Here is a 24,513-nt window from a genome sequence, read left to right as displayed (position 1 = left end):
AGGGAGGAATCAGCTCACAAGGAGTGCACGAGCAGGTTCCTAATCATCTAAACCATAGCTTAGAAAATCCTTGAAACATTCAGATATGAACATATAAGGCAAAAGTTCTAGCAACATGATAAAGCAGTTATCAGGCAATTATTCTACTCAGTCATTTCGTTTGCCCAGGGTTTGCTGAAAACGTGCAAACCCTAGTTTTCTTCTTAATGGCAGTACTGAACAATCATACCACCCTCTTGACTTCTTTCAGCACTATAGACAACATACCACATCCTTACTACTAGAATTTTTTGTGTGTGAAATTAAACTCCAATAATTTTACCAGCAAATCTGGGAAAGCATACTGGGACTAGCACTCATGAGAGCAAAGAGTTAAGGCTGAAAACAAAATATAAATGCCCAGAATAATGGTTCTAATGAAAATTTCACAAAGGTGAGTGCACGTATTCATAAGTGGGAACAAAACTTCTTTTTGTCATATAGCTTTGCCATGTTTTTAGCTGGATGGTGAAATATTTCTACAAGCTTTCCTACCATAAAGATAAATGCCAGTGTTTCAAAGCATTGCTTTTCATTAAAGTGAAAAAGCCTCCAGCTGCTCAGCCTTGAACTGCTCCCAATATTCAGCAATACATTGATGAGATTTCCAAAGTTAAGTCGTAAGAGAGTCTGCTGACAGTTCAGCTCCAATCTCAGTAACAAACTCATTTTAAACAGTTATTTTATTTTCATGAGCAGATGCAGTTGATGTGCAGTGCACTTTTTAAATGAACAAGATTAAGTGAACAGCAATCAAACTTCAGAAGTGAAAACAGATGTTTGCCCCATTACTTATGTAGAAGGTTGTGCCTGGGGGTCACTGATAATGGAAATTAAGGAAGAGGAAGTTTACTTTTCAAAACATGGGTGGCTGAATGAAAACATGAAGGCGCAACAGACACATTCTAGGTGCAAATGGGTGGGAGAAAAGGTGCTAGATAAATCTCATTGTAAACTAAAATGAAATTAAATATGCAAGAACTGAACTATAATAAAAATAACTCAATAGTCATATGAAGCAATGAGTTCACACACCACTTTATTTAAGAGATACAGAAGATTATCAAAAGTAAGTAGCTGTTCAGCTGGAAACAATACCAGACCATATAAAAGCGTTCATGCCTATAAATAGCAAATACCTCTAATTCTAAAGCAATGTGTTAAGAACTACTCAGTTTCTCCCACAATCTTGGTATCAAATCGAAGTGGCTAAAATTATTCTTAATCACAATTTAACCATTAAGCCTGATCCTAGGCATGCTTACTCAGAAGTTAGTCTCACTGTATTCGATGGTGTATACTTCTTTGCAAACGTGCACTGGTCTGCAGCCTTACATTTCAATCAAAGTACACACACATTTTAAAAATCTAAATTTTCAAGAAACATATAGATTGAAGAACTGCAGAGGACTGCTTCATATGTCTGTCACCCCCTAAGCAAAACTGAGCAACTCCACAAAATCACTGCCTCAAAGACACAACAAAATTTAAACATTTTTTACCTGTTATAGTGATAGTTCCCAGCATTTTTGATTTCCTGCAGCAGACAGAAATCTTTCTTTCCCAAGCAAGACCACTCCTTTATTTGTCTGTAAAGGGGGGGGGGAGCAGAGCAGCAGTCTGCTGTACTAAGAGAATCACAGTTGTGCTTCACTGTTTGATGAAAAACGCAGACTGAAGTTGTGTTTCAGCAGCCTGATCCTTGACAGACAGCTCTTTGTGGTCCAACCCCCTCCTAACTGCTCACTACAGCGGGCAGGTTACATGCTTAATTTAAACAGCGAGATCTCTGCCTTTTGCCATTGAACATCCCTTAATTGTTACAAAGGCTTTCTGCAGATCAGTGGAATTTGTTTAGAAAAAGGATACTGAAATGTACCATTCTGTTATATTGACTACATGCCTCCAAAGTGAAAACAATAGACTTTCCAGAACCACTTTCTCTCAGAGATTTCACATATAAATAAGGAAATTGTAGCAACCAAGCTGTTTCCTCTTGCAATCTTATTCTTAAGACAGTACTCAAAGCATAAATATTCTTTTAAATTATGTTACTTAAGAAAATTTTAATTTCCAAAAAGGAGAGTTTACTGTATTTGCTACTTCATATGTTTGTGTTAAGTGCCATCAACTTATGGTGACCCTATGAATTAATGACCTCCAAAACATCCTATTGTTAAAAGCCTTGCTCAGGTCTTGCAAACTGAGGGCCACAGGTTCCTTAAGTCAATCCATTCCATGTTGGGTCTTCTTCTTTTCCTGCTGCCTTCAGCCTTTCCTAGCATTATTGTCTTTTCCAGTGACTCCTGTCTTCTCATAATGTGACTGAAGTATGATAGCCTCAGTTTGGTCATTTTAACTCCTAGGGAGAGTTCAGGCTTGATTTGATCTAGAACCCACTGAGTTGTCTTTTCAGGGGTCCATGGTATCTGTAAAACTCTCCTCCAAAACCACATTTCAAATTAATCAACTTTCTTCCTGTCAGCTTTCTTCATTGTCCAACTTTTATACCCATACATAGTAATAGGGAATATTATAGTATAAACTAATCTTGGTCACCAGCAACCCATCCTTACACTTAAGGATCTTTTCTAGTTCTTTTATGGTTGCCCTTCCCAGTCTCAATAGCCTTCTGATTTCTGGGTTGCAGCCTCCCTTTTACTGCTTTGGCATTTCTGTTTTAATCTTCAGCAGTAGTCATTTTAAGACTTTCCTATTTTTCCCCAGTAATATGATGTCATCTGCATATCTCAAATGTTAATGTTCCTTCCATCAATTTGCACTCCACCTTCATTGACATCTAATTCAACTTTCCTTATGATATGTTCTGTGTATAGACTGAACAGATAGAGAGATAAAATACAACCTTGTCTGATTCCTTTGTCAACTGGAAACCATCCTGTTTCTCCATATTCTGTTCCAATAGTAGCTTCTTGTCCAGAATAAAGAGCTTGTGCATCAAAACAATCAGAAGTTGTGGTACACCCATTTCTTTTAAAACCAACTAGAGCTTTTCATGATCCACACAGTCAGCTTTGTGGTAATCCATGAAACAAAAGCTGATTTTCTTCTGAAATTCTCTCATATGCTCCAGTAACCAGCATTAATTTGCAATATGATCTCTACTGCCTCTTCCTTTTCTGAATCCAGTATACTTTATATACTATAATTAATATAACAGAAGGGCAAACCTATTATTCAATGCAAGTGTAATTTATAATCCACTGCCCTGAGAACAAGAATTGGCTAAATCTGGGATGATGTCCTCAAAACACACCCAATTCTCTGACTCTGAGAGTAAAAAAGATCTAAATCAAGGCTGATGGAAGAAAGCCTTCGCCTGTTAATCTGCCATCTAGGGCAAAACCAGACACTGAGTAAGGGTGAATTCACTAAGATGGGAAAAAAGGTAATGGCATGAAATCCTTCATGGAGAAATATTTTTGCCATGAGTACTTTATTTCTTTTGGAGAAATTCTCAGTGCACTAGAGAAGAGCAATATAAGAAGAATGTAATAGACACAGCTTCAAAAATTCCTCCACATTTGCCATTTTGTCAGTGAGTCCCCTTGAGTGAATTGTCTTTGGATGCTTAACCTGGGACTCTGTCAAAGACTGAGGAAGCTGGGGTTTTCCAGTGGCACACAAAAAAATTGGCTGGCTCTTTTCTGAACTGGGCTGACCATTTTTCTCTGCAGTTCCCAAGGACCAGCTGCAGCCAATGAACACATTCCAAGGTAAGCATGCTGGATGATCCATACTTGCCCACAGGCAAAATGAAGTTTTGCATCTCCTTTGGGTATCTTTCTTGCAATGTGGATCAGGGAGTGCTGCACTCAAGTCTGGTAATGGTCCAGACAAGATTCTAACAACTGAAATTTCTTCAACTGCTGCTGCTGCTGCTGCTGCTGCTACTACTTTTGAGTGTTGCAGAAGACAAGACCAGTGAAAAGTGGGGAAGCAGCCTCTCACTCTGAATGTAATCCACAGCCTACGATTAGCTTCACCTTTGTCTTCATTCTGCTTGCTGTGTGCTAAAGACTGAATACTGTATGAATTTGAGCATAACTGCATGTATGCATGTATATGTAAAAGAGCATGCATTGCTCTGACACTATTTTTATATCAACATGTGTAAGAAAAGCATGTAGAATGGATTATCGTGCAGTCACAAACTGACTGTTTAAAATTTGGCTCAAAGAAAAAGTTTTTCACCCTGAATTCCACCATGGTATATTTGAGTACTTCCAGATACAGTTTCCAATTAAAGATATTGATCCAATTAAAGTAGCAAGTTACAACATTACATCATGTACTTTAACTAGCTACTTCTTTGGAACTGATAATTATCATCTTTAGAACAATATTTCAGTATGCCTTTTTTTTTAACACACAGCCTAATTCTGGAAAGAGAGAAGGGCAAGAAATCTAATGGTAATATGAGAGTTTATGCCACAACAAATGTTTGCTGTTTTTGCTACAACAGGTTAACAACTATCCCAAAGGTAGTAGAATTCTAGGAGGTACATAAAAGGTTCAGAGTCACTCAGCTTTAGCCAAGATGCTTTACCATGTGTCTACAGAAGAGATTTGATCTTTTCTTTAAAGCAGTCATGGGCCTACACTGAAGCTCATCTGTTTAATGCCAGTTCAGAAAAGAACCAGCCCACATTCAGCACCATTTTCTCTCTATTTCCCCCTTGCGCTCAGCATTTCCCCAGCACCACCATCATTTACTGTCAATGGATATTGAAAGAAGATAAAATAAAGAAACAGAATACATAGATTCAGACCGATCTGCCCTCCCTCTTCTGTTTCCCCCGCTTGCATTGGTCAATTTCACACTATTCACTGCGCGACTGCATTTTTACCTGCAGCTCCCCCCAATTCCCCCTGCGTCTTCTCTATCCTTGTTTTTTGAGACTGAGAAGACATGGGAGAAATGGGGGGGGGGGCTGCAGGTCAAAATGCAGCCACACAGTGAATAGGGTGAAATTGACCAATGCAAGTGGGGAAAACAGAAGCACCAGGGCAGCACAGCTGCTTGTGGGGAATCGGTCTCAGTCTTTTACAAGCAGAGGAATGCCTGAGGGAAGGGAAATCCCATCCCCTTGCTGCCCCCCCATCTGGCCACCACCTTCTGCCTCTGCTTCCTTTCTCCTGCCACCACCTTCCTTGACCTCCTGCATCCTTTCCCTCCCAGCTTCCTCCTTCTTGCCCAGGACAGCTGCTGCCCCCTAACCTCTTGCCCCCTAACCTTTCTTCTCTCCACTTAAGCTTCTGTTGCCATCTCCTCCCCATTGCCCTCACTGCTACACATTTGGCAATGCTCACTGGCTTGCTAGGCATCCCCAAAAGGGCAGTCCCTAAAAGGGCAGTCAAAAAACTCATGACACTATGGAAGTTTTGAGAATTTTGTAAAACAGCCTCTCCTTTCCTAAAATGTTTTTCTTTTTCTGTAAATCTGGGAGTTCTTCAGTCAATGGCTTGAATCCACCAGAGCGGTTGTATTGGCAGGAATGGCATTTTGGGCTTCAGGAAAAGGGAAGTGAGAAAAATGCACTTGGGATAGAGAAATCTTTCTGTCTCTAGAAATGCCCTGATACATCCAACCCAAATTATAACACTATAAAATATATTTGTTTAAATTAGGAAGCTCTGGCAGCATTTCAAAATAGCGAAATTTAATTTGATTTCTGTTTGTTCTCACTTTGATTCAAGTATTTCCTTCCATGAACCTAATTGGGGTTCAAATGGTTTTTAATTTTGATATACATTGATTTAATTAGTGTTAATACATGAATCTTAAGCATCCTAATCTCAGGCACCTTTTCACATTGATTAGCTGCTAGAGAATTATTCCTGTACATTTATGCTGAGTTCTGTGTTTGGGGAACATTCCGCACAGCCCTCTAGCTGCATGTTCCCCTTCCCAAAAAATTGCAGCTTTTTATAAAGCTTCTGCAAGATGTAGCATAATCATCCACCTTTTGGGCTTTCCTTACATCACAGCATGTTTTCCCAAACTTGCTTTGATATAGTTTTCCTGAGAAGATCATATTCAGAGGGGGTGCGGTCTCCTTTGAAGTGGGTTTTTAAACAACCCTGCCCATATTCAGCATAATTTTCTCTCCATTTCCCCCTTCTGCTTAGCACTTCTCCAGTACCAACAACAACAATAACAAAGCATCTTTTCTATCCAGGTTATTTTTAATTGGTAGTAAGTATATCATTGTACTGTCATGACACTTTTAGCAATAGTCCTACTACCAATATATATTTTTAAAGCCTGCAAAAAACACTCAAGGAATGGAGGCAGGATGGTGGGCAAAGGAAAAATGGAGGGAAAGTACACAGAAAACCCTGTATGGGAATTCTGTTGCTGTAATGAGAGCTCAACAGGAATTGTGTCCTCATGCAGAAGCAGCCTTGCAGAGGATTCTAGGGTACATTCTCAGTTTGTGTGACTCACTGGCCAGACTTTTTTGGCCTAGCTGTACAACTAGAAAGCAGCTAGTAATGGCTAACTGTCTCACTTCCAGGCAAACAATCTGCCATGACTATTCTCGGATTAGCTTCTGAGGCACTTTGTGAGTTCCCAAGAACAGTCTGAAAACCACTTGTACAAATCCCAAGCCCTGCAGTACTGAAAGTTTAATTTAAATGGCAAAGACACAAAATATTATCTCATGGTTTTTATACCTTTTAAAATTAAGAGTTTGTAATGATATTTTATCAAGCAAATTAAGCAAGGCTACCCCAATAGCATACCTTCCTGGAAGTAAAATCACTGGGAAAAATAGAGGTTCTGATTGCTGTTAAGCTTGCAACAGCAATAGAGAGCTGGCGGGCATTCCAATGTACAGACACTATGGCTCTAAAAGAGCTGTAAAATCTTTTAATTCCTTTGTCTCCTTCATACAGACAAGACAGAGGTGATCATGGCACAGCCTTCATCACCCACTAATTACTGAGTAGTTCTACACTTGCACCATTATATGGGTATGGGATATGATTTTGTCTCTATGAAAATAATGTCAAATCTATGTTAAGTTATACATCTGTATGCATAATTATTTTTCATGGGGTTCGGGATTAGGCCAGAGAACAAATTTCTGTTCTGCTTCAGTGCAACCTTTTGCACAGTTATAAAGAATTTAAATATATTGTTCCATATCCTATGCCTTCAGGATGGGGCAGACAATCAAACTAGACAAAATTTTGCTTCCTCTAAAATGAAAATGACTGGATGAATTTCCATCTTACAAGTGGAACACATATCTGATTTCCATCAAATTCCCCACAAATCAAATGTATATCAGGAAGAGCAAAGATGTATGTCTGTTGTAACTTGAGAATGTCCAGGCAAGTTTCTATTTTCTGCTGAAATCAGCATCTGACATCTGAAAGTTTGAGGGAAATCAGACATGACTGGTAAACTAGATATATGTCCAGTTTATCTCAAGATAAGGCAGAAACACATCTTTTACATTTTCCACAACAAAGTGTCTGCATCTTATATAGGAAAAGTAATGTGAGAAGTGGCCCTTTGATTCATTGGTAAGCCCCTCTTAGATTTCATAGTGATCTAGCTTCTTTGGAATGCAGAGGAATTTGCCTGCATTGTATGGGAAAGATTCCAGTTACCTTGTGAACATTTTTGTTCACAAAAACACTATAAATTACACCGAAAGAGTGCATGTGTCCAATGCACTGCATTCTTTATACATCATCTTCAGTAAAGAGTTGCATGAGCCTTGTTTTCTGTTAGTATTTTTATTTTTTGTAGATTTCAGTGCACACAACATTTTGTACTTGTAACATTTATCCTCCCAGCAACTTGACAAATGAAGTAGCTGATTGCTAGCTACTACCAAGAGAAACTGGTAGCTGAGAGCCAAACTAGACATGCGGGTTTGTGGGAAGATAGGAGCCCTTCATCTCCCTCACCCCAGTGGCGTTCCAAGCTCAAAGGGACTCTCCTTTATTTTTTTAACAGTCATTCCCTACAGCTGCTGTGAGGCTGAGGGGAGCAGGAGTTGAGTCTAGGGAACCAGGATGCGGCTCTTTAAAACCTGCATATCTAGTTTGGTGCTGAGCATTTTCATCTACTGCACTATAGTAGTTCACTATGATACACAGGATCCTTTTACTCACATTGCCAGTATTAATGAGTCCAGCTTCTATTTGGATGGGTATTAAATCCATGCTCAGAAGTTAGAGGAACCAAGTATTCCATCTATGCCTCTGGTAGGTCAAATGGCTAAACCTTTACCCTACCCCACTACAGATCCCACAGTGCTACCTCCACTTTTTCATCTTCCACCAGCTCCCTCACTTTTCCTTCCTTATAAATATGCCCTTACTTGGAACATCCAAGGCGCCTAAATTGGAGACACACCAGGGTGCCAACCAATTCCAGAGCGTGTGGAATCTTCTAGAGAAGTGCCACTACCAAATGGCCTTTATAATATAGGGAGACTAATATTCTGCCCTTCTGCAGAGCTCAAGACAATTAAACACATAATCTGAAACAACGTTGATTAAAAAGTAAAGCAATAAATCCACATAATATCTCATCAGCTTGATTGCTAAAAATATCAGCCAGAATAAACAGGGTTTGCTTCCACACAAAGCTGTTGCTGCTCTAAATGCAGTGGCATTCACAGTGACAATGGAGCATCACCCATTTTCCCCACGCTTTCCTTACCTCAACCTCCTATTGTGGCCATTTCTCCTCTAGCCCTTTTTACTGCACAGTTATAAGACAAACTGCAGCCTGCACCTTTATACATCTGTGTGGAAACAACCCCCGGTTCATGTGTCAGTAAAGGTGCCGGTTCATGTCCATCCCTAATCACAATAGCCATAAAAATTTCAGCAGCCAAGGCACTGTGGAAAAGCACTGCTTCACAACTCTTCAGGCAAGCTATTCCACAGAGTAGGGGTACTAACAAAGTACTCATGATCATGAGCTGTAGATGTACATAGCACCCAGAGGGAAGAGGCAGCAAGCAGCAATTGTAGCATGGAGTAAAACAGGCTTTTAAATGGTCAGGCAGTTTTCAAATAAGTGAGTCCAGTTCACTAAGTCTTTTAATGGCAAACAAGCCACACCTTGAATTGAATTCAGAAGAATATAGGTACCCAGGGCATCTGGTTTGTTGTTAGTGGTGCATACATATTTAAACAAATGGGAGGCTGCATTTTGCACCAATTCAACCATTTTCCACCAGCTGCACCAAGTTGTTTCCAAAGGCAATTCCATGTACAGCATGCTATAGTAATCTAGCCTACAGGTTACAGAAGTATGAATCAGATCAGCAGAGCTCAAAAGAAAATACCCTTAGTAATAGCACCAGTCTGTTTCTTTAATAGGAAAACTGGGTCAAAGAGTCCCCTTAAACTTTTTGCCTGATCCACCAATGACAGGGGTGCACCCTATCCAAAACTGGCAAATCAATCTCATCTAAAACACTGTCGCTCACAACAGGCATCACCTCCATCTTGTCTGGATTCAGTTTCAGCTTATTCCTCCTGATTCAGGACTGTGAAATACAGAATTGACATGGCCCAACTCTGAAGGTATAGATGATTTCATTAAGTGGACATAAAAGTTGAAGGACAAGAGTACAGCTCTGAGGGACCCCCTTCAGATCCCATAAATGTGAATCAGCCTCCATGACAGAAACTCTTTGAGGTTAACAAGACAGAACAGACATAAATGTGTGACAAGATAGCAGTTAATGTGTTTGACACCAAGACTATGACTATGGCTTTGGCTATGGTCATGGCTAATGCTAAACTGATAAAAAAATAAAACAGGAGTACACAGTTTATTGATGAAATTTGATATTGGAGGAGAAAACCAACTTGATACGTGTTAACAACTCCTAAGTAAATGAGGCAGGCAGGCCTGCATTGCACAAACTGTGCTAGCCAAGTAGTCAGTCCAGTAGGAACCTGGAGGAGAAAGTGGGGAAGCCTTTATTCCACATGAATGGTTCTCCTTGCTCAGGCATCCAATGATAACAATGTCATGTCTTGATTGTGCAATCTTTGTGTAGAAATTCAGGGACAGGCTAGGATTCTGCTAGTATAACAAACTACGAGCTAGATATGATCTGTACATGTGACTTGCGAGAGCGCACATTTATAGTGTTGCAGGTCTAGGACATAGCTGCTCACCTCTGCAGGGAAAGGCACCTATTAGAGTGTTCCAGATATTTATGGATCTAGTTAGTTTCCAGAATGCAATGGGGGATTTAAGAATAGAGCGATTCATCTGGACACCCTGGTTCTATAAACTGTGTACTACTGCAACAAAATTCAGAGTGATAGCTTGTACTGCTATGCAAAACCACATCCTATACAGCCCTGGTAAACTTGAACAGTTTGGGAAGACCATAGACACTCCCAGCTTTGCTCTGTTACCTCCTTATCATACGAGCTATCACACACAAAGTGATGGAATCACAGCACTGCTATTGCCAAGGCAGGATGGTGTGCCCTCAAATACAAAACTCTTCAGCTGCTTGCAAGGGAAGGGATTGCGGACATAGAGGAGTCAGACTGCCTGCTCAGTGAGTGGTTTAAATCACTTGCTAGAAGGATTACAGCTAAATATTTGAGGTTTGTATCCAAATAGGCCATGAAAAGAGCAAATCTAAAATGTAAACACTATATCATCCCTCACATTCTCTGACCAAGTGAAATACTTTGTTTAAAGCCACCTTAATCAGCAGGACAAAACTGGCTTCGGTTCAAGTACTTCAGTTTAACTGGATTGTGGAAGGGGCAGCCCTACATATTTTCCCTTTCTGACTCACATTTGGTATTCAGAGAGTTTGCCTATACAAAGAATTTGCATCAGACTTGGTCTTTTTTGTGCCTCCAGTCTACAATCTATTGCTGTTCTTAAACGTAAAAAGAAGACAGCACTAGTAGTAACTTTTGCTTCTGAATGTATCTTTCATACAGACTTCCTTCTTTCTGTATACAAAAAGAATAAACAGAACCATTTTATGAGTCACAAACTAAATGAGCTTTAACTCCTGTCAATGGACATGGGCAAGCCTTTGAATTTTTGTCTGTAATTCTGAAAAATAAATACAGTCCTAACAATAGAACGGAAGAAAAAAATATTCTATCAAAATAAACAAACACATTACAATCACTTTTGTTGTAAAATTCAGAAAGGAAAATATGGAACTGAAAACTGATTTTGTGATTTTAAAAAGTAGCCTTAGAACAAAAAGACATAACATGCTAGTTTATCTACAGCTAGTGATATACAGCTGGCTAGTTCATATCAATACATGAAATTTGCCCTTCCCTTCCCCATCCCACTGCCTGCTTCTTCTTTACGACTACCAAGTCACAGCCCAGCAGTGAGGGAGGAATGAAGGGCACTGGATGAAAGAAATTCAGTGGGAGTTTTCACTTCTAGCTAATACTGTGAAAATAAACAAAGAGACAATCCGTTCTACGCCTTTTTAAAGTGTGCGCAGATAGTAATACTTTAAATCAATGGACAAGCTGATGGACAGATGTGTAAGAGGCTTGGGCCCAAATGTAGAAGCAGCTGTACTCAGGGTGGCAGAGCAAATGTCTAGAGGACGGTAAACTGACTAGGTCTCCTGCAGTTAAGTAGACAAGTAGTTCACTTGGGCATTATGTAGAACAATGTAAAATACCCAAACATTTACACAATGATACAGGAACTCTTAGAGGTATTTTGACTTCCTGACAATGGGTTTTCCTTGTCAGCTCAGGAAGCCACAATAAATCCTTGAAAACAAAACCTATGCCTATGCGGACAAATTTTCTAACAGCTTTAACCACAGCACTAATGCCTTGCCCAAGGCCCCTTTATTGAGATATTGACTAACAATGTTTCAAAGGAAAATTCAGGATATTTCACACAGAGCCAAGTCTAGTGCAAGTGCAGGAGCAGAGCTGCTCACAGGACTCATTAGAGTCCTGTTTTACCATTTCCCCCACATGTGCACATGAATACATGCACAGGCAACATGAAGGCCCATTGCAGAGAACAGAATGACCACACTTAAAGCTTGTACATCTATGCAACTGCTTGTTCTGTGCACCATGAAGTTATTTGTGCTCTGAGTAAGAGTAACTTGCAGGCTGCAAAGGCAGAGAGCTGGAGGCAATAGACCTTTATTCTGTTTGCATGTTTGGACAGGAGTGGGGCAGGGAACATGATTCTTATGCATACTAGTAATGTGCCTGCACCTGGACTGGTCAGATTACTGAATCATAGAATCATAGAATTGGAAAGGGCCACACAGGCCATCTAGTCCAACCCCTGGCTCAATGCAGGATAAGCCTAAAGCATTTATGAGAAGTGTTTCTCCAGTTGCTGCTTGAAGACTGCCAGTGAAAGGGAGCTCACCACCTCCCTAGGTAGCCAATTCCACTGCTGAACTACTCTTACTGGTTTGATTTATGCGTTCTACATGGGGTTGCTTTTGAAAACAGTCTGGAAACTTCAGCTCATGCAGCAACCAGGCTACAGTCAGGGACAGGAATACAGGGATCATATCACTCCCATGCTAAAAGATCCATACTGGCTGCTAGGGCTGCAAAGTGGGGGCGGGTGGCGGGTAAACCGCCGCTTTGGAGGCCCGGTTTCTGCCGCCACGGAATCGGGCCCCGGGGGGAACTCCACCCCCCGAAGCGTAGCGTGGCTGCGTCACCGGAGGTGACACAACCACGTCGCTCACGTTGGGGGCGTGGCCCCGATCGTCGGAGGGAAAACTCTATGGTTTTCCCTCCGATGATCTGGGCCACGCCCTCAACGTGAGTGATGTAGCGTGTCACTTCCTGTGACGTGCTGGCGGCGCGCACGCGCTTTGCGCGCACACACATCACCAGAGAGCTCCCGGAGCCCAGCGAGGTTCCCCCGCCACCAAGGTAAGTAGATTTGGCAACCCTACTGGCTGCCCATTTCTTTCTAGGCTCAATTCAATGTTCCAGTTCATAACTCTGAATCACTAAATGGCCTAGGGCCATGATACTTGAAGGACTGTCTTCTCCCATATTGTCCATCTCACCAGTTGAGATCGCCTCGTAAGTCCTGCTTTCAGTGCCTCCACCTTCAGAGGTGAAGCAGGTCGCACCTAGAGACAGGGTTTCCCCCCCCCCCAGTAGTAGCACCTCATTCATGGAATGCCATTCCCCTTGAGGCTCACCTGGCGCCTACTCTGCTGTCTTTTAGGTGACAGGTCAAACTGCTTCTGTTCACCCAGGCTTTTAATTAAGGGGTCTTTAGTGTTAAACTTTTATTTTAAGCCACTCAATGATCTATATTTTTATGCTGTGGCTGAGTTTGTAATGCTGGATTTTAATTAATAACGTCTAATGTTTTGTTTTTATCATGTTTTATTTTGTAAGCTGCCTCAGGCACGTTTCCTGGAGTGGGGAGCATAACATTTGCTAAATAAATAAATGAGTAGATCACTTGTATTAAACAGAATCAGTAACGGCACTGATCATATTTGGAGTGAGGACTGAATCTGAGCACTGCTTCCCTAACACACCAAGAGGTTTACTGCTATCAACACTGACAGTGCCCATCATCTGGTGTGTTTTTTCTGTGGGAGAGGGGCCCACATAAAAATATCTGAATCAGGGACTTGAGGGTCTGTAAATGATAGAAAAAGGCGTATGGTCCCAACTCCAGGCTTGCCTTTTCCACAGCCCAGTGTAAGCTCTCCTATCACTGTAGATGTCTCCTTACCGTCTGTCACAACTTCTTCTGTTTTTTGTCCATTCAGCTCCTCTGGCTTAAGGTTGAGCTCCAATTGCTCTTCTGCCATTCCGTTAATACTGGATATCTGTCCATTCTTCTGTAAAAGCTGCATTTGCCAGATTGAAGGAAAGAGGGAGAAACACTTAGGTCAATAGTGTCAGACTTCAGCTAGAAATAGCGTTACACTTCCCTTTTTCTTCCCATCCTAAAATAAATGTACGCATTTAAGTTCTTACATTAAGAAAATATTAGTTATACTAGTTATGTTTATATCAATTACCTGTGAAGCTGCTGCAGGACCAAACCTTTTTTTTAAAGAGTACAGCATTCGAAAACTGTAAAAGTACTAACTACTGCCACAACAACAGAAGGATTTAGTCAAACTGAAATTTCAAAGTGTGATGTTTTAATTGGTATTTTTGGGAAAGTTGTATAAGTGGTTGCAATTTATTTTCTGTTCTTTGCTGTTTAGTGCAAAACCAAGTTGGTAACTTTTTAAAATGGGGTAAAATGATTTTTCAAAGGATTCTTTTTGCCACAGGTCATTTATACATGGGGGTAATTTGGACTGCAAGAAGTTTCTGGGACCCAAGATCACTGCAGACGGTGACTGCAGCCATGAAATTAAAAGACGCCTGCTCCTTGGGAGGAAAGCGATGGCAAACCTTGACAGCATAATAAAAAGTAGAGACATCACCCAGCCAACAAAAGTTCATATGGTCAAAGCAATGGTATTCCCAGTAGTACTGTATGGCTGCGAGAGTTGGACTATAAGAAAGGCCTAGTGCTGAAGAATAGATTCTTTTGAATTAGACTCTTGAGAGTCCCCTGGACTGCAAGGAGATCAAATCAGTCAATCCTAAAAGAAATCAAGCCTGACTGTTCCCTGGAAGGCCAGATACTGAAGCTGAAGCTCAAATACTTTGGCCACCAAATGAGAAGGGAGCACTCACTGGAGAAGACCCTGATGCTGGGAAAGACTGAAGGTCAAAGAAGATGGGGACGGCAAAGGATGAGATGGTTAGACAGTGTCATAGATGCAACGAACATGAAATTGAGCAAACTTCAGAGGACGGCGGAAAACAGGAGGGCCTGGCGAGATCTTGTCCATGGGGTCGCGAAGAGTCGGACTCGACTGTGCAACTGAACAACAACAACAATTTGGTCTCAATGCCTTCTTAGTGGCACAAGGCAATTCCCCATTCTTTCTCCTCCAGTCTGCCATTTTCTGCCCCTCTCACCTCCAGAAGGGTCTGCTAGTTTTCTATTTGTAGTTGGTGTACATCTACCAATGATAATGTTTGAAACAGCCAACAAAAAGCCTGCTGGTGGTCATGGAGGGGCGATGGCAGGCAGGAGGGGAAATGGTGTTCATTGTAGGCTAGGAAATACAGAAATCTGCACCTTTCACCTCATGCATTCTGCAGACCCACTTTGGAAATGATTTCTGAAGAACTTTCATACCACCACAGGTTTGGGGAAACCCAAAGAAAAATCAGGGAAACCCCGGAAGGGGGATGACAATGATTAGAGCAAGCCCAAAGAAGTTGCAGAGACAAAGCAGACCAAGAGCTCTTTATGGACATGAACACAGATTGGCATATTATCAAATGAAGAAACAGAACAATGCAAAAACAGAACAAGTATTTACTAAGAATGTCTTTAAAGATGCAATCACATTTTAAAATGATGTGAAACCCTGGGGATGGGTCTCTGTGGATGCCATATTAAGCCCTGTCCCCTTGAACAACTATGCACCATGATGACGTATCTTCAAGATACACTCACATATCCTGAAAATACACTGGCATATCTGGAGATAATCCAGTGCTAAATTATGTTAGGACAAGGCCAGTCTAACTCTAGTGCCGGTATAGACTGGGACAGCATATTGAAATTAGCATGTGAAAGATCAGCAGGTGTACACAGTAAGAAACTTTCAATGTATTATCCATATGTATTCTGTATGCCACCTTGAGTTATTAGAGACTAGCCTGATACCCGTGCTTCGCTATGGTATTTAAGTTCCATATAATACTGATGGTGTGAAATTTGAAATGTGACATTTGTTGTAGGAATTCTAACAGAGAAGATCTGTTTGTGATAAAGGAGTAGCACCTTTGTAGTATGTGTAAACTCATGGTGTCCATGGTTGCTCTGTTGCAGCCATTGGATATGTCCCATGATAAATACTAATTTGCCTTCATAACAGATTTTATTGTAAACTAGCCTGATACCCATGCTTTGCTACAGTATTTAAGTTCTGTAAATCCAGTTATAATACTGATGATGTGAAATTTGAAATGTGACATTTGTTGTAGGAATTCTAATGGAGAAGATTGTAGTGTAAGAAATGAAGTGAGACATACGTACTTTACCCTCCCTCTGCTGAAGGACCTCTCTCTAGACCATATTGGTGGTTCTACCCTCAGGTGCTAGGATCACCAGGCTGCTTGGTGAGCTCACTCTGGAGCAGGCCACATAGAACTGTCCATTTAAGAAGCAGCCATCTGTTAAGTCAACTCCTGCCACCTTCCACAAAAGTGATGGCCTCTCTACTTGTGTTCCTGGATTGTTTTGCTCATATGGAGACTGTGTTGTTCTGAGCACCTCAGGGTGATCTTGCTGGTACTTGGCCTGTGCAGCTCAGTGCACTGCAAGAGTACTATGTGCAACTGTCTTTGCCGCATTCCTAAGTTGCCTCCTCCTTGCAGAGTTGGTTACCTGGCTCGACGTTTGCCAGGAGCTTTCTTGGGGGCAGTAAGAGTTGTGAGGAGGAGTTGGTGAGAGGGAATGGTGATATGGTGGACATTTCTTCAGGTTCATGAGGGAGGCACACATTGAAATGGCTCCTAGAAATTCTCTTTACTATCTCCCCAAAAACATTCATACCCTGGCCCTGCTCTTACACCTGACAGACACCGGCCTGTCTGGTGTTGGGGGTGGGATTGTATTTAACGGCATCAGGGAGGCTGGGCGAGCAGCAGTGTTAAGACAATCCTGCTGAGCAAACCTCCCCGGTGGCTGTAAGCATCCCACCTCCTCTCCTACACCTGACAGGCAGCTGCCTGTCCAGTGTAGGAGGGGGAGGGGGGAGGAATAGTAGAAGCCACTGTGGAGGTGGGGCTGCACCTGATAGACAACCGCCTGTGAGGTGTAGGAGGTGGGGGGGAGTGTGTTGGAAGCCATCAGAGAGGCTGGGCCAGCAGCTTTGCTTCACCTCACAGTGGTTCTTGGCCACTCCTGATTTCCTCAACTGTCATTAGCCGCAGTCCCCTGTAACTGTTGGCTTTTTTATCTCAGAACACTGAGCTCTGCAGCTGACCAATCAGAAAGTGGTGTGTGCAGAGAGTCAGCCACCTGGCAGCTGTATAGGAATCAATGGGGGGAGCACATTTTACCCCTTTTGTCCCACTTAGAGGTCGAATTTCTAAAAATCCCTTCTTAGCGAGCACCTATGCCACTGTAGAAGTGCTCTCACCGAATTTGGTGTCTCTAGGTCCAGCGGTTTGGCCTGGGCGTTGATTTTACGGTGAGGGGACTTTCTTTAATATATATAGATGGGAGGAATAGCCATGTCTTAAGATAAAAACTGAGGATAACAAACATTGAGAATATATTGTTTACATTCTTACTATAAAATGCTCAAAGAGGTAAATATTATAATAGCATATTTACATTTTAAAAAGAAAATTCTCCCCATGAATTGCTTCTTTACCAAGGGGTACTCTCTCACACACTAACTTTGTGGGTCAATGAAGTCTGTCCTACTGCATTAGTAATTCAAAGTAACTCATTTTAATTTTCACTCACATTAACTGCCTCATTTCTCTGAAGGATCTATGCAGCAGTTTGTCCAATTATGTCTAATTTGCTAAACAGTATTCTTACTGCCATTTGGAGTAGTTAGTCAGCTTAGACAGTCAGATTTAAAACAATGTTTTGGGACATGAGTGAGAAATTTGATGGAACTAAGGACATGGAAAAGAGGATTAAAGAAGATAATTCCTGTTTGCTATTTTTTATTTTATTTTACCCCTCCCTCACATTGAGGAGTTCATCTCACATGTCTTGTTTTATCCTCACAAAACCACTAATAAAGATTGGACTGGGAGATGATAATTTGTCACTGAGCTTCATAAAAGGGACTAGAGATCTGAGTCTAGAGCTTTCACACTTGAATCCAACACTGTATCAAAAACATATACATATTCAAAAACTATATCCATTATGGGATGACAAAGAGATTATAAATCCCAGAAGATGCTAAAGTAATGTAAGACAACTGGTCATTCTAAAGCTCACCTCCACTGATATGTTTGCTTCTGTCAATCTCAGTAGCATACACAGGGGCTATGTATTTTTCTTCCTACCCATAACTTTCATGAAAAGGTGACGAGACACCATGTTAGCTTTACACAATATAAACAGTGTGAATTAGCCAAACCCACCATCTCCCCACACACAAAAACAATGAAAACTTCTTGGCTTCAAAGTTTGAAGTGCCATTATTAGCTTGGTGATGAATGTAGAAAGGTTTACCCATTATCCTCAGAGAACAAGGGGAATGTGGCTAAGTCTTCCTCCATTTCTAATCATCATCATTCTCAGCATTCCTCATGCCAGACCCGAGTCCATTCCAAGGATTCCACATACCAGATCCAAATGCATTGGTGCTAATTTTGCTTCATTGTCTTAATCCTTTTAACATTGGTCAAACTTAAAGAGTTCTAAAATAACAGATACAGCTGTCTGAACAACTGATTAAACTAAACTTAAATTGTACACTGAAATATTTTTCTTTTCCGTTAACAATTCTGAGTTGATGTATTACTTAGCATTTGGCTGTACCATACATAATCTGTTTCACTAAAAAAATCCTGAAGTGGTAAGATAATAATCATTTCAATTTAAATTGTTTCTAAGAATTTTCAGTTGTAGAATGATGGCAGTGGGCCAGGGAATGGCAACATATAAAGGTAAAGGTAAAGGTTCCCTTGCTCGAAAGCCAGTCGAGTCCGACTCTAGAATCGCGGTGCTCATCTCCGTTTCAAAGCCAAAGAGCCAGCGCTGTCCGAAGACGTTTCCGTGGTCATGTGGCCGGCATGACTAAACACCAAGGCGCACGGAACTCTGTTACCGTCCCACCGAAGTGGTACCTATTTATCTACTTGCAATTTCTTGCTTTCGAACTGCTAGGTTGGCAGGAGCTGGAACTAGAGACGGGAGCTCACTCCGTCATGCGGCAACTCGGACTACTGACCTTCCACAGCCTGCAGTTTACTGTCTTATTATTATTATTATTATTATACTCCTGTTGAAACAGTCAAAAACCAACAAAATATAGTATTTGTCATTTTGGCATAACATCTGTCATTTGGCATAACAGGCTTTAGTCCACTGAAAGAGGATTTGTCTCATGAAATCAGCCCTTTGAAATCTGGTCCACAAAATAGAAGAACACTGTTGATAAACCTAATATACTGAACTGAACCCCAGATTACAGCCACAGAGAAAAACACTAAAGTATAAAATGGCCAGTTTGCAAACATTACCATAACAAACTCCAGATATACTGTAAGATCAATCAAACTTATGCTGAGAACAATCTCCCACTGTCCTTCCTCTTCACCCCTGTTCACTGGGCAGCAAAGCTACAGCCTTGCTTATTGGCACAGGCATAAGAGGAAGATAGGCAAAGGATCACAAAGATAACAAAAGAAACTGTGTGATGTAACCTGACACTGGCTACTTGGCTGCATGTGCAAAAAACTAGTAAGAAAACTGGTGGTAGCACTAGTCAGCTATCTGGGATCAGAAGACACTAAACGTTTCTATCAGGGCTATTGCCAATTTTCCCCTGAGGGTAGATGCATGGAGCCCTAGTGGCTGGAGTGAACTAGGAAGGGACATGTAAGACCCATGTAATCACACAGTTCCTAATCCAGCTAGGAATATATGTGCAGAAATCTGTGTGACCAGGGAGCCCTAGTATTAACCATCCTGGTAGGTGAAGTCAAAAAATAACCTCTAAAATATATTTTACTATAAAATAAAATATGTATTGGTAAATCAGAGCTATAACAGGTTAGATGAGTGATGAGCAGGGTGGTGAAAAGAAAAGTGACATGTTCTCAGGAAGCATGGTTCTGAAATCATATTTGTTGCAAATCTACCTCACACATGCAGTGATGCAAATGACTGATCATTAATCAAGAGTCCACGTGAGAGTGAACAGGATCAACTGTGACTGCATATGAAGTGGATATACCATTGGCCTGTATCCAAACTTTCAGTTTTTTCTACAGCTTACAAGAGTTTAAAAATATTTCCATATTATTAAATGTACCAGTGCTTTGTAATCATGCAGCATTAAGGGAAGGTGTGATTTGTAGGAGGTGTGTTTATTTTTCTAAGCTAACTTTCAGGGTCTGTCACCAGAACACAGTTGTTTAAACATGCATGTCTGTCACAGCTGTTATTTGGCATGTACTCAAAAGTACAGCATTGTTTCTGCCACCTCAGCTGGCAATCTTTTTAGAATAGGCAGCCCCAAATATTTACAGTCTAGCAGACTGAATGTAGGAAGCTGGATGAATAGTAGTTACAATAACTAAGGTAGGAAGAATTAGGTCTAACTCCCGTAAACCTGAATTACTGTACTGAGCAGTCCAAAAATCTAGAAAGCAAAAAGCTCAAGGCTATTCATCTGATCCCCCTTTTCCTCACAACCTGCAGTAATATGTTGTTTCAACCAACCACTTCCAATGTTTGCTGAGGACAGGGGTCATTTCCGGCAGTAAAGAGCCCAGGGGGCAGGCACATGCAACAAGCCCCACCCCCTGCTCCCAGCAGCCCTCAGTCAGAGCAAGAAGCAGCCAGGTAAGTTGCAGAGCTCTCCCGAGCCCCCCTGGTCCAAAACAGTCCAGTGGCACCTTTAAGACCAAATTTTATTCAGGTACGAGCTCTCCCTCCTCTGCGAGGACAGATCTGCACGTTCTCCCCCCCCCCCCCCCCGGCAATAGCTAGCAATCCAAAACAGTCCAGTGGAGCCTGAGCGGTGGGTGTTGCCTTCTGACACACTTCCTGTGATGCCAGGGGGTGTGGCATATGCAAATATGCTATGCTAATGAGTTATGCTAATGAGCTCCTGCACCTCTTTTTCTACAAAATGACCCCTGCATGTACCTATGGCTTCAATAAAAGTATAACCTTCTAGCAAGCATGTACTCCGTTGTTGCTGTGGGGGCCTGACACATCTAGATACACCAGGACCCCCTTAAATAAATGCTTGTGCAACACTTCATTTATCAAGTTCATGAACACTCCTGGTGCCCCCTGCAGCCCGAATGGCATCACCCGATATTCAAACTGGCCCCTGGGGGGTGTTAAAAGCGGTCTTATATTCATCCCCCTCTTTTATGCGCATGCGGAAGTATGTGTCTCAGAGGTCCAACTTGGAAAAGATTTTACCCCTGGAAAACTCGCCCAGCAAATCCTTAATAAGCGGCATTGGGTAGGCATTGGTAGACGAGACGGCGTTCAGGCCCCGATAGTCTGTGCATAAGCGCAGCCCCCCATCCTTCTTCTTCTGAAAGAGCATGGGGGCCACAAAAGGGGATGAGGCCGGCTGGATAAAACCCCGAGCTAGGTTTTGGTTGATAAACTTACGCAGGTCATCTTTCTCTGCCGGGCCCATCGCATAAATCTGACCTTTGGGAACTTTATGCCCTGGCAATAGTTCAATGCTACAGTCCGATTGTCTTGGGGGGGGGGGTAGTTTGTCAGCTTCCTCAGCCTCAAACACCCTGGCCAAATCGCGGTATTCAGAAGGAATGGAAGCGAGCTCTTCCTTTGCTAAACAGGCGCAGGGAGAGTCAACTACCGGCTTTGAACCCCATTCTAGGTTCCAAATGTGCTGTTGGCATTTAGGGGAGATGAAATGCACCATCCCCTCATTTCATGCGTATATACGGGTCTGGCCATGTAGCCAGGGGCTCCCCAATACCAAGGGGAACCATGCCGTTGGGGTGATGACAAAGGGCCGTTCTTCCCAGTGGTCACCCACCCCCAGTCTTAGCAGTACAGTCTCAAACTGGCAGGGTTCTTTCATGGAGGATCCATCCATCTGTGTAAAAATTAGTGGTTCTGGTAGCCACACCACCGCTGCTTCCAAACCGGAGACTAAGGATGGATTGATCAAATCCCTCCCACACCCTGAGTCAATTAAGCCCCTGAGTCAATTAAGCACCCTGACTTCCGATCCCGGAAGTGCCAAATGAGGTGACCCTCTTCTGAAAAATCATGCTTTTTCTTCTATACATGTGGTGGGAGCAGGGCTGCCTGGCCTCGTAACCAGTGGGGAATGGGAATGAAGGGAAGGCTGTTGGTGATGGTGTGATGCCTCTCTAATAAGTGCTGGAAACCCCATGGTTAAACCATAGAGTTTCCAGTGTTTCCTAGAGAGGCAAAATGTCACATTGGGATTTTCTCAGAAGTGGCATCATGTTATTGCTGATAGTGTTTTTTTTTTAAGTTCTTTCTTTCACAGGCTGTTGGAGTGCTGGTGGGCACATGGCAACCATAGGTGAGGGAAAGGGAGTATTTCTTCTGCCACTTGATCTACCTTTGAATAACATCCACACATCAGTGTAACATTTCAATAGACCATATGCAGATAAAATCAATAAGCATAGGCCTGGATTGTATAGACTATTCCCAGATTTTATATGAGATACTGAACATCAAAACAGCTCTGCCTTAAAGAAGGCAACAGTGTCATTTTTCTAGTCAGTTGAGTCCATGAATATGAAAAGCTACTAGTTTAAGAGTCATTTGCCCACTAATAAGATGTACATTTATTTCCACTGTCTTCTACTGTTGTTTATATCGACCACTATGGCTGGGCAGGGTGACATTTCCCCAGATTTTCCACTCCACTCAGAGTTTACAACATCACCTGTTCTTATAATCTTCCAGGAAATAGAGTACATAATAAATTTAAACCCCCATAGGGAACAATAAAATATTTTAAAGAACTCTACACATTTCCCTTCATTGCAGCATTTGTTCATGTTTTTTTCAGTACTTGAATCAGGGAGACAATTTACTATATTTCCACAAATGAGGTAAGTATGGTAAAAATGATGATACACATAAATATACACCCAAAAACAGAAGATTTGTTGCTTTCTTTATCTGTACAATTATGAAGCAGTAAGTATCTGGTCTTCCAACTACTGCACAGAAAATTTGGATCGCATCCGAATAAGTGACAAGGTACTTGTTTACTTCAGAATTGTACATATATAGATATTACCCTGTGTCAACATTTTTGAAGACTTTTTTTGAAGACTTTTTTTGAAGACTTTTTGAAGACTTACTAACAATGCAAAAATAAGCAGGGTTGTTTTGAAATATTCTTTATTTTCTGTGGCATTAAGCAGCATTTTTCTGTGTCTGGCAGCTATGTGAAAGTTTTCTTTGGAACTAGCAACCAGCAAGTGAGGCAAGGATAATTTTGAAAAAGTATTAAAGTGGAGGTTTCATAATATCACAAAATCCACAAAAACTGTAATCCTCGAGATATTACAACAGTTAGCAGCTCCCATTTCTGTATTTAAATGATGAAATCAGTTAACAGGGAGGCAGCTCTTTCCACCTTTATTTCTATTACCTTGGATCAAACAAATAAAATAGGCAGTCATAAAACCTGTCCTAGAGAATGTTCACTTGCTCGTACCTGCATAACATCCCAAATAGACCAAGAACAGTCCTATGCTACAACCCATTTTTGTCAGCTCAAGATTTCACATATCTGTTAGCCTTTAATACTTGCCACATAGTGCCAATTCACACAAACACATGAATGATTAGGAACTCAGATACAAAAGCAAGTAAAGCCAGCTTCCACAAACGGACACCCATAAATTCTAAAATTGGAGCCTCCTTGTCAAAGTTTGGTCAACTTTGCATTGAAATCCAATTTACTGCATGTCCAAATAATGTTTGACAAACAGCTGGCCTTAATTCAAGACAACTGTTCACCTGGGCTTTGCAGCCACATTCCTGTTGCAGCTTCCCCCGGCACGTAGTTCCTTTTTTCGTAGGGTTGCCAGCCTCTTAGTGGGGCCTGGAGATCTCATGGAATTACAAATGATCTCCAGAAAACAGATCAGTTTCCCGGGAGACGATGGCTGCATTGGAGAGGGGACTCTGGCTTTTTACCTGCTGAAGTCCCTCTCCTCCCCAAACCCTGCCCTTTCCAGGCCAGGAGTTGGCAACACTAGTTAAGAATAGGAGAATAGGAGTGGTGAGCCTCTGATGCTACAGAGCAGTAAGTAAGCATCAGACAACATGCAAAGGTTGGGAGGCAGGAGAGGTCGGCCTGAATATGAAGCATAGTTAAAATACATTCACATTAGTGAGGGCCCAACAGACAGAGCTGACCAAGAGTTACTCTGGATATTTGTTACACAGTAGCTGGATAAGCTAGTCAGTCTGGTTAGTCTAGGTCAGAATACAGAAAGCTAGTTCTGTGTAAGCAGTTAATAGATCAAGAAACCTAATTAACTGATCAGATGAAATTAGTCTAGCCATAATTTCAGCTTCATCCCTCCTGCAATGTACTACTGGGAATGATCATAACAGTGCTACATAAATTCTAAGTACTATTATTCCTGAGAACGTGAATGTAGAAA

At 41.6% G+C, this 24,513-nt stretch overlaps 1 protein-coding gene across 1 annotated transcript in view; it reads right to left on the bottom strand.

The window, feature by feature from the left end:
• The window catches only part of AKAP12 (A-kinase anchoring protein 12), a 109,296-nt gene that overhangs the window by 56,946 nt on the left and 27,837 nt on the right, over positions 1-24,513 (bottom strand). Inside the window, exon 2 of the mRNA XM_015426159.1 lies at positions 13,802-13,919. Within this exon, the coding sequence (XP_015281645.1) occupies positions 13,802-13,919 (118 nt within the window). The remainder of the gene's footprint in view (positions 1-13,801; positions 13,920-24,513) is intronic.

This window comes from Gekko japonicus, unplaced genomic scaffold (genome assembly GCF_001447785.1).
Source record: "Gekko japonicus isolate JY-2015 unplaced genomic scaffold, Gekko_japonicus_V1.1 scaffold223, whole genome shotgun sequence".
NCBI lineage: Eukaryota > Metazoa > Chordata > Lepidosauria > Squamata > Gekkonidae > Gekko > Gekko japonicus.
The sequence above is the reverse complement of the archived record's forward strand: the minus strand, read 5'-3'. Positions and strand labels throughout refer to the sequence as shown.